The 15,187-nt window shown below is 42.0% G+C and overlaps 1 protein-coding gene across 1 annotated transcript in view; it reads left to right on the top strand.

Moving 5' to 3' along the window:
- LOC149081528 (EF-hand domain-containing protein D2-like) overlaps window positions 1-5,938 on the top strand; it is a 29,119-nt gene extending 23,181 nt beyond the window's left edge. Inside the window, exons 2-4 of the mRNA XM_089238460.1 lie at window positions 2,913-3,060; window positions 3,269-3,403; window positions 5,465-5,938. Of these exons, the coding sequence (XP_089094586.1) occupies window positions 2,913-3,060; window positions 3,269-3,403; window positions 5,465-5,626 (445 nt within the window). The 3' untranslated portion in view covers window positions 5,627-5,938. The remainder of the gene's footprint in view (window positions 1-2,912; window positions 3,061-3,268; window positions 3,404-5,464) is intronic.
- The last annotated feature ends 9,249 nt before the right edge of the window (window positions 5,939-15,187 follow it).

Raw genomic sequence — 15,187 nt, 5'->3', positions numbered from 1 at the left:
TAAAAATTCACTGTTCAGGGGCTCTCCAGCCTAGGAGCCCTGTTTCATGATGTAGGCCATGACATGGGTATATGACATTTAGAGCTCGAGCGACTGGAGAATGTTAAATCACGGTATATGAGGTAAAGGGAGTCGTGGGTGCCAGATATTTGTAGAAGCACTGCTCCGGGTAACTTCTTTCGGGGGACCCTGGAAAATTTAATAGTGTAAACCGGGGTTCTCACTTTTTTCCCACTTGCGGCGCCCCTTTTCCCTATTCAGTGCTTATCAGCGAGCTCCACCGACTCCCCAAGAGCTGTTTTAACAATGAATATTTATATCGAAAACCTTTGTCGGGAGCATAGTTTAAGAACTCCTGGCGTAAACGAAATCCATTCATCCCGAGCCGATGCCCTGATAGCGGGGCACTATTTTAACGTGGAGGCCCCCCGGGCAGAGTAGAAATTAAGGGGGGGGGGGGTGCCTGCAACTAGAGGCAAAGATGTTTGGTTAATCGGTGAATATGTTTTGTTTGAATTTCGGTGCTCTCTGATATTGATTGGGGGGTGGGGATCCTGGGCAAGTGCCCCGTTTGACCATGCGTAAATTCGAGCCCGTTAGCCATGGGCATGGATGATCGACGCATGTGCTATATGCTCTGCATCTGCGATCGGGTTCATTGATCTGTACGCGAATAATGTCAAGGAAAATTGGAGAAATATGGTCCAAAAAAAAAGGGGGGGGGGTCCTGTAGCGGTTGATGTGCGTTTGGTTTCGAGAGATGCGTGACAAGAACCACATCTGCGTAATGTGTAATCTCTGTAATCGGGTCACCAGTTGAACACGGAAATCGATCATTTTTCCCATCTTATTTTTATCGTATTAGAAATGGACATGGTTCTTGATTTACGTATAGGACGAATGTAAGAATAAATTAGGGTAGGAATTGAATTTTTACATGACTCTGCACCAGGACCGTCTCAAAGCATGGGGGCGTCTTTTTTACTGCCATGATTTTCGAGAGGAAATACGCAAATTTACAGACGTGTATCCAGCCAGGTAAGTAGGGACAAGGGTGTAGCGAGGGGGGGGGGGACTTGGGGGTCTGGTTTCCCCCCCCCCCCCCCCGAAATGTGAGAAAATGACCGAAAAAAGGGAAAAAGATGGCCAAATCCATTGTTCTGTCACTTTGGTCCCCCCCCCCCGAACGAAATTTCTGGCTACGCCCCTGGGTAGGAGGAGGGGCGAGGCCCCAGAACAGGCGCGTATCCAGGTCGATGTATCGGGAGGGTGACTCATTGTGTGTCAGCGCCTAAGGGAGGGTAGACATCTCCAGCTGCGAACAAGCGTGTACTCGGAGGGGCCATCGCCCCTCCCAAGGGCCGAATAATATGAAGAAATTTTGTCTGCCCCGTGTAAACTACGCCATAATCCGATGATGCATCTACACAAAGCCAGGTACACACACAGGACCGATATATATTCGCAGCCAAAGATATCTGACTGGGCTTTATTCGCAGTTGAAGATATCGGAATCGGCTCCATTCGCAGATGTCTGTTTTAGCTCAGGCGTAGATCCGGCCGGGAGGAGGAATGGGAACGGACCCCCCCCCCCCCTCTTGAGAGCAGAATAAAGGAGAAAATTGGTATGACCCGTAAAATACGGAACGGTCAAATGAACTTACACAATTCCGCCCCCTCCCTTCACATCGTCCTGGATCCGCGACCTGGCTGCGAGAGAAGCGGGGGCGGACGCATTCGTTTTCGAATGAAACGAAGGCAAGCATCTTCAGCTGTGAGAATGGAATAGGGTACAGGCATACTCACACGGCTTCTTCTTACCAGGCAGGCACCTGGCTCTGTCCCGCTAGGAATATTGGCCATTTACTCGGCTGAGTTGGTCCGTGCTGGAGAGTGCTATACTCACACAGCTGTGAATAGAATGGAGGCAGACATCTTCAGCTTAAACAGAGCGGAAGCAGTCATCTTCAGCTGTGAATGAAGCCATTGGCTGACATATTCAGCTGCGAAGGGAGACGAGACAAACATTTTTAGCAGCGAATGGAGCGGACTCAGTCAGTCAGGAAAGGCGCGAATCTGGGGCAATGTGTCGCGAGGGGTGCATTACTGTGTAACTTCGTGGGATTATCCTATATTTTTACCGGACAAAGACCAGAAGCGGCCCTCTTGAAGGAGGCGCGACGGCGCGCGCGCCTCTTGAAAATTTCAAGCCATTAATTTAATAATTCAAATGGATTTGGCACCCACTTAAATACCATTGAACTTCTTTTCTTTTCAAATGAATTTGTTAAATTAGAAAAGAAATATATTTGCAAAAGGCAAAACTGATTAAAAAAAAAAAGTCCCGTAAAGTACAGGTCATATGGTCAAGGTTCGGCGGAGTTTTCCATGGAGAGGTACATCATCTTCCCTCTTTAGGCGCTTTCCGTCCTGCGGCCAAACGAGATGCCCTTATTACTGAGAAAGGGCACAGCTAACATTAATACACTGAGCTAGCTATAAGGAAGGTTTGCTCATAGCTCAGTGCAGGGCCGCAACTGGGGGGGGGGGGAGCAGGCGGAAGGGCCGTCTTAAGAGCATCATGGGCCCCCGGGCCAAGTGTTTTTCAACCAGATGTCGTTTTTGTGAGGTTCCTTTTCTCTTGAGGCCCCTGGGCCGGGTGGGCTCATGCCTTAAGACGGCGCTGGCAGGCAGGTCTCGTGCCCCGGGCGCAAATTTTATTTTCAAACACCTCCTCCAACATTAGAAGGGGGTGTCAAAATGCGCACTTGCCCCGGGTGACCAAGCATCTGGCGCTACTAGATCCGTGCCTACCCGAGAAATAACTTTCACATTGGGACACCTGGTCATTCTTAATTTCACGCGTGTGCTCTGTTTTATGTCACATGATTATTTCTGTGTTCCACTTGCAGGTTCGACGTTGGAAAAGATGGCTTCATCGATTTCCACGAGCTGAAGCGTATGATGGAACTCATCGGAGCACCCCAGACTCACTTGGCGTTGAAGCAGATGATCAGAGAGGTCGACGAGGACCAGGACAACAAGATCTCTTTCAGGGAGGTGCGCAATCTCATTGCTCACGAGGCCCTCTTTTACCGTTGGATTGAAAATTCAGAATAACTGAGAAAAATAATTCCACAGACTTTGTGAAAGTCTAATGTGGGGAAGGTTTTGGGCAGCGGTTGGCCCATTGCATTTTGTTTGGCGTAGATTCTCTTCTGGAACTGTGAAGGTACGCATGCTAATTGATTTTTGTTGTCTGTTGCAGTTTCTACTGATCTACCGCAAAGCCAAGGATGGTGAGCTGGAACTCGATAGTGGCCTTTCGCGACTCGCCGGGCTCACGAACATCGACGTCGACGTTGCAGGCGTCGGAGGTGCTAAAGAATTCTTCGAGGCCAAGGTAAGAAAGATCTTGTGGTTGGATGTGTACTCATGGGAGGGTGAATCACAAATACCACCTTCCCCTTGCTGGCGACGTGGCCTAGACCCCGTATGGCACCAGAAGCGCTTGAAAGAAGACATTGTGATCCATTGACGCTGCTGTCTCACTAAACGCAACAAGATTAATCGGAGTAAAGCCAGGTTTTCCTAGAAGCAAGTTTCTACAGCGCGTGCAGCGTAAAAACTCTAATTGGTGAAAAAAACCAGAATTTCAGGTTTTTAGCCAATCAGCGCTTTCACGCTGCATACGGCGCAAAAGTTCTACTCTTGGGAAAACCCGGCTTTAGGTCCAGGCAGGGCCGTCTTAAGAGCATTGTGTGCCCCCGGGCCAATTGGTTTTTCTGAGTCCCTACCTTGCAAATTCTAGAAAATTTCAATCGGATCTCATTTTTGTGAGGCACCGCTTCTCCTGGGGCCCCCGGGTGGGCCCATGCGTTAAGACGGCACTGGGTCCAGGCCGCGCAATAACCTCGCGGTAATGATGAGAGATCTCTCCTAACTTGATGCTTTGGAAATTACGAGATATCTCGCCTCCGTATAGCTCTTATTACAGCAATGACGAGCCCAGAGAGGTGTGTAATATAGGTTTATATTACACATTACCAGTTATAAACGGGTTTTCTAGTCAAACATGTTTTCCGTGAATGATTTCCGCCATTCATTATCATAAAAAGAGGGGAAGTATTTTGTTTGAGTCTTAATGCTGCCTAGTGTCGAAGTAACGCAAGTTTTTTCACGTCTCACAATTGCACAGATCCCGGTATCAGATAGCCATTCCTATTCATGTGGAAGAAAGAAGTTTGGTGCTGCCATCTAGTGTTGAAATAAGTGTGTTTTGGAAACGCTAATTGTGATTTCACCGCTCATATTCGCGTGACTGTAAAATTCAATGCTGCCATCTGGTGTCGAAACAGGTGATGGCGTTTTTATATCGCTAATTCTGGATTTCATCGCTTATATTATGAAGGATGAAATTTGGTGCTGTCGAAATAGGCATTCCCTTTTTGCGGTAATTTTGATTTCACTGCTTATAATTCGTTACTAACCGTCCTCCTATTTTCCGGAAAATTCGCCCTTTCGTCCTCCTTTTCAAGTTTCAGGAATTATTTTTTTTTCTGGGGAAATTTTCTCCGTACTTTGAAACACATATTTACTCATTTATATGAGTTTTTTTTTCTCCCCACGCACGCACCAAAATTTCTAGAATTTTTCTAGTGATTCTGTTTTGGAGGTAGGAAAAATTGTGGCCTGCTTTATTGGTATGAATAGAGGTGCCATCTGTTGGGAAAATTAGGAGAAGTGGCATCACAAAGAGTGCAAGTGCAGGCGGCGTCCTTTCTCAGTTTTAGAATCGCGTAAACCTAGTTTAGTTTGAGAAAAATTGGTCCGTGTAGTGGCGCCATCTGTTGTGAAAACATGTCAAAGGGTGCACGCTACCTCGTTTCTCAGTTTTGGAGTCTCGTAACCCTAGATTGCACCGCTCATATTCGCATCGGGGTAAAATTCAATGCTGCTATTTGATGTCGAAACAAGTGATCACGTTTTTGTCGCGCTGATTATATTCGTATGAAAGGATAAAATGTAGTGCTGCCATCTATTGTGGAAATAGGCGTTCCGTTTTTAATGCGCTAATTTCGATTTCACCACTTATATTCATCTGGACTGGTGAAATTCAATGCTGCTGCCTTATGCCGTAATAAACGATCCCGTTTTGATTGCGTTTATCCCGCTTTCACCGCTCATATTCGTATGGAGGGCTTAGTGCTACCATCTACTGTCAAAACAGGCGATCGGGTCTCGATTGCGCTAATTCTGATTTTATACTCATATGGGGGTTTCGGTGAAATAGATGCTCCTTCGTAAACATCTTGTCTTTTCCTCTGTGCAGTACTGCTTTTTAATCTGATAACGCCATCTAGCGACATATATTGAACATAAACTTCAAACGGCAGTCTAATTCTGCCATCTAGTGTCGAAATATCAAAAGAGTATTTGAAGGTGGTTTTTTTCTTTTTTGTAGATTGCCGAGCAAAAGGCCGGCCTGCAGTACGAGCTCGAGATTAAGGCCGAGCAAGAAGAGAGGCTCAGGCTCGAAGAGGAGCGGAGGCAGAGGATAGCCGCGTTCAAGGAGAAGGCCCGATTCTTCGAGGCGTCCTCCATAGAACAAGCCGCGTCCTCTTAAGAAATATTTCCAGTCCTTTTATAATTATTTTTTATCAAATGAGTCGAAAGTGTTTCCCGCATTTCTTTTTATTACATTTTTTTAATGGAAATTTAAGAAATTTCCGCAATTTTTTTATTTTATTTGAAATGAACAGCGAAATGTTTTTAAAAGATTTATGCTGTGTGTATGTGTATGTATATATATATAATGTGTATATTTTCTTATATGTGTATGTTTGTGCATATTTCATATTATTGCAAATGTTTATTTAGAAAATTACTGATGTTATTGCGTGAAACGGGAAATGATTAAAAGAAATGTTTATGGGAATGCTGTCATTTTTTTATTTCGGTACACGCCTTTCTCTAGGGGGGTCGTTCAAGTATTACGTAAGCATCGAGCGGGGTGGAGGGGTTTCGGATTTGCTGACTTTTGATGGCAAGGGGGGAGGGGGTTCGAAGGTTGCTTAGGTCATCAACCACCGTTTTTGAAGATATGAAATATTCTAAGCTGCAGACGAAATTTTGCTGACAAGTGGGGGGGTCAGCGTTTTGCTGATGGCTAAAAATCTGCTTACGTAATACTTGAATGCCCCCCTTCTAGTCTCATTTCCTATTACTCATTCCTCAAATTGGCCGCTAATAGCCAGCTTAGCCCTCTCCTCTTCCCGCTTCCCTCTCAATGTGTTTTAGTCGCTCATTCGCATGTTTTCAAAGTCACTTAAGGCTGAAACACTATACTGACGTTAACTGATTGATCATCATGTCGCGTCAGAAGCGTTAATTCTTATTCGTGGAAACTGCGACGTAAAAATTGTGACATGAAATTCCCTCGTGACGTGAAACGTCAGTGACGGTGTGAAGTCTGATTCGTGGAAATTCTACGACGAGGGAATTTCATGTCACAATTTTTACGTCGCAGTTTCCACGAATAAGAATTCACAACGCTTCTGACGCGACATGATGATCAATCACTTAACGTCAGAATGTGTTTCAGCCTTTAAGCTTGCACACTCTCAGGGGTAATTCCTTTTGCCTCTCACGGACCTGATTTTTTGTTAACTAGGTTTCGGTCACTCCCAAACACACTCTCACACATGCTCACTGTATTTTGGCTGACTTGATCTCTCTCGATGATGACACTCTTTACGTCCTTTGCTCCCTGGGTCATTCTTTTGGTCGCTCACTCACACGTTTCCCAGGTAGCTTCTAAGCTTGCGCACTCACAGGGCAACCGCGTTTGTTCCTCACCTCACTGACGTGATTTATTGCTCTCTAGGTCATTCACAAGCGTGGAAACTCTTGGATGCTCATATTGACCTGTCATCTCTCTCTATATATATATATATTCTCTTTCGGTGTCGTTTACATGCTTGCACACTCTTTTGGTCGTTCGATAATCTAGCCCCTTGATCATTTAGTAGAAGCGGATTGATGGTTTTGTCGACCACCTCCATTTCTACTCGGATTTTCATGATCACTCATGAAAATTCCCCGCCCCTCCGGAATTGCTTCCCTGTAAATACACCACTTTCGTTTTTTTTTAAACTCTAGCAACAGGGTTGCTAAAGTTTAAAAAAAAAATACGGGGCGCCGTATTTTTTTTTAGTATAGCTCGTAGAATGGCACTATTTTAAAGGAAAAATTATATAACTTTGATAATCACACGTAACTGATGTACTGAAATTCTTTGTATTAGTCCTACAGACTTTCGTTTAATCGGGACGTCTGGCAACAGCAAATGAGAAATGCGAGTAAAGTTCGGATCTTGATTGTGATACACATAAGATGACCATGAAACTCGGACGGGTGATAATCACATTTTTATTCGGAGGGGGGGGGGGGCAAAGCAAAATGGGTACATGATGATGCGTGTATCAATGTTTTAGATTAAATTCAAGAAAACCGGAGTATTTTTTTAGAAGTCGGGACAGAGGAAACCATGACTGTCTCGGAAAATACAAGACACTGCGGGGAGTATGGTCACCCTATCCACAATATGTGGGAAAATCGCCCCTCCCAACAGCGTGCTCTAGATCAGTGTTTCTTAACCTATTTTCAGCTCATGGATCACATTTTTTTTTTTCGTGGCCCTCCTGTCCTAACCAGGGCCCTCTCTACCCTCATCCAAGAGAAAGATACTAATTTTTTTTTATTATGAATGAAATTTTAATTAAGCGAATCAATCTCTAGAATTCTGGCTAAGCACGGATTAAAATGGTGGATTATCATCTCTCCCAGGAGTCAAATTATATAGTAAAAAACGGGATGATCTAACGAACCTGCACGATAAATCGACCCTCCTAACACATCAACCGTTGCTCTGGCGGCCCCACATACTTAGCTGGAAGTAACAGCTTCCACGTGAAAATAATAGTACCAGATCCCATATAGTGCAGTCCCCCTCCCTCCATTATAGACATGAAGACCCGGGTCATGCCTGCAAAGACCCAAAGGTTAAGATGCCCCTGGTTCTATGGATGGATTCTGAAAGTAGTAATCTATATATATAAAATTGATTTTCTGTGTGTGTGTATGTTCTCTATACAAATCTACAATTTTAGATCGATCGTCGCCAAATTTTGCATATATACCAAATGGGACCCGACTTGAACGATAGGCTACTTTAAAATTTCGTCAGACCAGGGCAAATGCCCCGAATGGGCAAAAAACTGTCCGGCAATAATGGTTATCTTTAGACACGGTTTGCATGTCCCTCAAAGAAAGAGGGAGATATCACGTGGTTCATAAAGCCTCATTGAAGAAAACCCGGGCAACGCCGGGTATTATAGCTAGTATTTTAATATTTTTCAACCATGTTTCACTTTTAAAGCTTTTTTTTCTCTTCACAGCTATATGACTCCCTTCATCCCCTCGTGGATCACCTTTCTTCTGATTTTCTCCCGTGCCCCCCCCCCCCCCCGGAATATCCCAGGACCGCAAGGGAGGGCCATGTGGTCCCAGGTTGAGAATCACTGCTCTAGATCATTCCCTCTAGGAGGCTTTGTTCAGAGTCGATTTTACTATGAGGAAATTTGTAGATAAGCGGAGGTTTTTTTTTACTTATCAGAACGATTAAGTACCCTTAATAAAACGTTATCGATGTTGAAATTCTAAGCTCTCCAATAACCGGAAAAAGGGGTAAAACGTATTGCCGTACCATACAATATCTGAAACTTTAAATATGACTTATAGATGGCAGCATTAACGTGAATCAATCGGTTCAACACATTGCAGTAATCCTGTCAGTGATGGTAATCTCGGCAAGCGAAATTTTCCTTTTGACTAAATTTTTCCCCGCACATTCCGAAAATTTGCTGCCATCTATCGGTGAAAGTATGTAATCAAGTTGTTTTGCATATATATATATTTTTTTCAATAAAAATTCTGTTTGCTGAGCTCTCAAAATTTCCCACAAACGCCAAGAAATTTCCCATGTGGACCAATTTTTCCCACGAATATGGGAAATTGCAATCACTCAATTCTGTAGTCTTCGAGGCAAATGCCCCTCGGCAGTGATGGTAACTCGTGGGAAAAATTGGTCAACATGGGAAATTTTGAGACTTGATCAAACAAAAGAATTTTTGTTGGAAAAAAAATACATAAATGCAAAACAATATATATGCTTTTTCTAGTGCAAAATACTTGACTACATATTTCCACCGATAGATGGCAGCACAATTTTCGGAATGCGTGGGGGAAAAAATTTAGACAAAAAAAGGGAAATTTTGCCTGCCTTCACAAGGTTACCATCACTGGTCCTCGGAGCTTTTTGCCGTAGCTCGACGATCATGTTCAGAAAATGATGAAAATACCATTTATTTTCTAGAATAAACAAGAAAAATAATTCTGGAACGAACTGTGGATAACTCGTAATTTCGGATAGAAATTATTTCATAATCAATGAAATGATTTCTATTATAGGCGTACGCAGAATTTTCTGGGGGGGGGGGGTGTTTCAACGTTTTTTCCTGCAAAATAACACTATAATCTCGGCTTGAGGGGGGTTAGATCACCAAAACCCCCTCTTTTTGCTTACGCCAATGATTCTAATAATAATTGCGTAATTATTGAAAAAGTTTAATTTCAGAATCATTTAAACTGATTTCAGATTAAAATTAATCTCGGGATTAATTTCAGTAATTAATCACTTTAATAACTTTTTCAGAATTAGTGCAAAAAAAAATTACTCCAGAACTAATTAAAGTTGATAAATAATTTCAGAATATGTCCTCAATTATTTTCTTTAGTCCCTGTTTAATTCGGGACCCCATTGACCCTTCTATTAAGGTATCACTACATGACACGCGATGGTGGTTAGCGAGAAGTTTCAATTTGGCCCACCGTGTCTGAAAGCATTTCCACTTTTGCTAAATTTACAGAAGTAGCGAAAAACAAAAAAATAGAAAGCAGGTAGCATATAAGAGAATGGTAGAAGAATATTTAAATGTTTCTTGATCATTTTCTAGACTTGATCAAGCCTAGAAAAACTAGGAATTCCTACGTCACCTGCTGATTCAAGGTTTTAACTAGTCCAGAAAGGTACCCTTACTGACCTCACATCATTAACATCAGAAACGCGATCATTCTACAGTACTTTTGATTCCATCGACGGGACTCAGTCGAATCCCGTTATAGCGAGCTTCAAGAGAGACCGGATAAATCTCACTTCGTTATAAAGGAATTCCAGGTTTTTGTATTGTTCCTATGCATTTGGGGGGGAGGGGGGATTAGAAGTGTTCATTAAAACGAGATTTTTTCGCTACAACGATATACGACTATGGGGGGGGGGGGGGGAGGGAGGTTTCGGATTTGCTGACTTCTCTAATAGGGTTGTTAATAAATTGAATAGCTTACCCCCGGAGGTAGTAAATTGTAACACAATTGACACGTTTAAAAAGAAATACCAGAAACATGTTGGGGTAAATCGAGAAGCTATCCATACTTAGAATAAGACAACCATAAGTATTCTTTATGGGCATTGTATAATATTTTATCATGTGTATATATTGTTTATAATTTGTGTTAATTGCATTTTTAATGGGGTTGCTGTATTTTTTAAATATATGACATCCATATTTTTATGGGCATCTTTTCCTCAGCCACCTCGATGGGCATTTTGCCTGCTGTGGCGTTGTATTTGTATTTTGATGACAATGGGGTTAGAAGGTTGCTTACGTCATCAACCACCCCTTTTTGAAGATATAAAATATTCTAAGCTGCTGACGGGGTCAAAAATGGCTCAAAATCTGCTTGCGTAATACTTGAATGGCCCTTATGTAGTATCTTACTATCCATTAATGGAAACTTCTCGTTAGTGAACAAAATTTTTTGGTCCGATGGGTGAGCATAATACAAATACAAATATACAAATACAAATACAACGCCACAACAGGCAAAATGCCCAACGAGGTGGCTGATAAAAAGATGCCCATAAAAATATGGTTGTCATATGTTTCAAAAATACAGCAACCCAATTAAAAATGCAATTAACACAAATTACAAACAATATATACGCATGATAAAATATTATACGATGCCCATAAAGAATACTTATGGTTGTCTTATTCTAAGTATGGATAGCTTCTCGATTTACCCCAACATGTTTATCGTATTTCTTTTTAAACGTGTCAATTGTGTTACAATTTACTACCTCCGGGGGTAAGCTATTCCATTTATTAACAACCCTATTGGAGAAAAATTCCATGCGACACCATAACCTTGCATTGTCCCTCACCAATCGATACTGGTGTCCCCTTGTAAAAGCAGTCGATTGGCGGTGTACTAAAAGTTCATGGTCCATCCTATCCATCCCATTGAAAATTTTGAACACTTCGATCATATCTCCTCGACACCTGCGTTCATCCAATGTAAACATATTCAAAAAATGAAGTCTTTCTTCATAACTCAAGCCCTGTGTGCCAATAAGGACACGCGTAGCTCTTCTCTGCACCCCTTCAACCAAGTCTATGTCCCTCTGTAGGTATGGTCTCCAAAACCTTACAGCATACTCCAGTCCAGGACGAACTAAGCCTCGAAAAAGCGGAAGAATGACTTTAGGAGAACGCGAAGAGACCTTTTTGAAAATGAGACCAAGCATTCTATTCGCTTTTTTGACAACCGCTGAACAATGTTCAGAAAACTTAAGTCGCTCGTCAATGAGAATTCCCAAATCGGTGACTCTAGTTGCATCCGGGATAGTGACACCATTCAACTCGTAAGAGAACCGTGGGTTGTTCGAACCAAAATGAGCGACCATGCACTTATCTACGCTAAACGTCATGCTCCATTCATTTGCCCATGCCGCAATCTTGTTTAAGTTGGTCTGGAGCAACTCCCTATCGCTTTCATTTCCGATTACCCCCATTAGCTTCACATCATCTGCGAATTTGCTAGTAATCCCATCGATACCCTGATCGAGTTTGTCGATAAAAAGTGAAAAAAGTATGGGGCCAAGGACACTTCCCTGAGGAACTCCACTTGTGACGTCTGTCCAACCAGAGAATTCCCCGTTCACCATAACTCGTTGCGACCTATCTCTTAACCACGATTCTATCCAATTCAGCAAGTTGCCCCCTATTCCAATCTCGTGTAAACGCTTCAAGAGTTTGCCATGTTGGACCCGATCGAATGCCTTCTGGAAATCAAGGTAAACAACGTCGACATTTTTGCTCTTACCCAAAGCCTTAGTCACGTAATCATAGAAGCAAAGGAGGTTAGTTACACATGACTTCCCCTTCCTGAACCCATGCTGATTATCCGACAATACATTATTCTCGTCTATCCACTTCACAAACTGCCTTTTGATGATAATTTCCAAAATTTTCGAGAGGGAGCTCGTCAAACTCACTGGACGATAATTAGACACCACTTCTCTACTACCCTTCTTAAATATCGGAACAACGTTAGCCAGTTTCCAATCTCTCGGGACGATACCCTCAGCAACACTACTCCTGTATATCTGTGCGACTGGCCCCAACAATTCATTAGCACCTTCCCTGAGAACCCTGGGATAGATATCATCTGGTCCTGGTGCTTTGCTTGCACATACATTTCTTAGAAGATTTAGGACCTCCACGTCTTCCACTTGAATATCGTTGAGCGTTTTATTACCCCATGCAACACCCGTATATCGAATATCATTATCTCCATTAAAAACCGACGCGAAAAAGTCATTGAAAGCACTACACATGCCTACATTGCTCTCTACTTTTGAGCCTCCTATCGAGAGGGGGCCAACTGTCCCCTTACATCCATTATTGACGTATCGAAAAAATGATTTTGGGTCAGAGCCAATGTTATCTGCCAACCTAGATTCAACTTGCTTTTTACTATACCTTATCGCTTTCTTCAACAGTCTTCTTTTATCAGTAAACAATGATAGGTCACCTCGTCCACTTTTATACTCTCTGAATGCTCTTTTCTTTTCAAGATAAAGGTTCCGCACGCTATCCGTGAACCATAGAGGGTGTGATGTACAAACACGCTTTTTTCGAACAAAGGGTATGACGTCGTGCAAAACAGAGGACAGCTTCGTACTAAATTCTTCCCATTGACTTACCACCCCTACTGATTCCAACCGGTCTTTGAAAACTTCCGCTAACCTTCTTCGCAAAACATCAAAGTTAGTTCTCCGAAAACAAGGAACCAGTCTTTTGTTATCAACCTTACCCGAGGAAAAGTTACAGTGAAATCTGACGATACGATGATCACTGGAAGAAAACTCTTCCCCCACCGAAACATGTTCAACTAGATCCTCAGAACTAGTAAGAACTAAATCCAAAATAGCAGTACCCCTAGTGGCTTCTGATGAACAGAATGGTTTTACACTGCGTTGTCCATCCTTTTTTTTTGAACGGATTTGTTTACATTTTACTGTTCAACGCCAGCATAATCGTTTTTGACAAATGAAGCATTTTCATTTCTAGCTCTTTGCTAAACATTGTACATATTGTTTATGCCTCTAATCAGCGAGCCCCACTGTCACATATTTTATAAAGTAAGTCTATTTATAGACTCAGCAAAGTCAAAGCTGTGTGAAATTGGAGTTACTTGTATGGCAACTAGCGAGTTATAATAATTGATTTTAGGGAGAATAAAAAGTAGTATCACTCTTTAAAGATGCCTCTCTATGGTCTCGCCTGTGTTTGTTTAATAGATATAAAATAGAATATTGTGCAGCGGTGGGATCTGAACCCACGCCTCCAAAAGAGTATGAAAAAAGGTTGATATGTTCTCTTTTGACAGAAATAACTAACTTTACATTGTAATTTAAACAAAAAATATCCCCGTTTGAATAATTCCGGTTGCATAATCTGACACAGCTTATCCGAAAGATATATAAACTGTAAAAAAAGTGCATTTCAGCAAGAAATTTGGATGATCTCTATTTGATGAATGGGCAAAAAATATGATCATGTCTTCCTAACCTAACCTGTAGAGGAATGTAAAAAAGTTGAAGGGGGGGGGGAACAAATGTCAAAGGAAAACGGTCTAATACATAGGTGCAGGTAAGAGATAAGAGAGTGTAGTTATATATGAAGTAGATTTCTCTTTTGCTCTTATATGTATACACAGTGAGAGCATATATCACATGTAGGGAAAAAAGTCATTTACAATTGTATAGAAATAAAAGGAAGATAAAAAGGAACAACTTTTCATTCGTAGGGTGATAAGAGAGAAAAGAAAACAAAGAAAGCTTGTTTGACTTTATTCCAAAGGCGTTTGGATGCAATATTTCCTTGATCGTATAATGCAGTGTTTCCCAAAGTTGACAATATTGCCCCCTAGAGGGCGATGGAATGGTCCAGGGGGCGATAGAACCTATGGGTTCACTTGAGTTTGGGGTGATGAGAAAAAAATTTCCAAAAAAAGAGCGATGGAACAAAAAGTTTGGGAAACTATGGTTAGTGGTTAAAAATAAGCTCATATTAATGCAAAGTTGCCAATTAGAGGTAAAAAATTGTCAAAGATATGTGTGGTTTCCAACTATTGCTTAAATTTCTGAAAAACTGCCAATGGTGGGAGCTATGGTAACACGGGATTGATTGAAATATGATTTATAAAAAAAAAAACATGTTTGGTAAATATGTGAGTTTGGACACCCCTGCAACCAACTAGGATGCTTCAATACAATGTCCTTAATACCTGTACCTCTACATTTTGGACACTTCTCTCACACAGATTTCACTGTATATGACTAATTAATTCTGATCATAGAATAATAAATTATATAATTCCATCTTTCATTAAATAATGGAAATTCTAGTAAGGTTCGTTGAAATATGGGATCCTTTTATAAAACAGTCAAGATGGCCAAAATTATGGGAATGCACCGTATTGACTTGCACATTTCCATTTGTGTCGTGCAGCCAGGGTTGTCTTAATGCATGGGCCCACCCGGGCACGGCCTGGGGGCCTCAAGAGAAGAGGGGCCTCGGAAAAACGAGAAGTAGTTGAATTTTTAGAGAATTTTCCAGGAAGGGCCTCAGAAAAATTACTTGGCCCGGGGGCCTATGATGTTCTTAAGACGGCCCTGTGTGCAGCATCCTCTATCAACCAAAATTCGAACTAATTTTTT

The sequence above is a fragment of the Pholcus phalangioides genome, unplaced genomic scaffold, assembly GCF_987345545.1.
Source record: "Pholcus phalangioides strain wild (caught in Gottingen) unplaced genomic scaffold, Ppha-v1.0 ptg000010l_1, whole genome shotgun sequence".
NCBI lineage: Eukaryota > Metazoa > Arthropoda > Arachnida > Araneae > Pholcidae > Pholcus > Pholcus phalangioides.
This window is presented reverse-complemented; position numbering and strand designations above follow the sequence as displayed.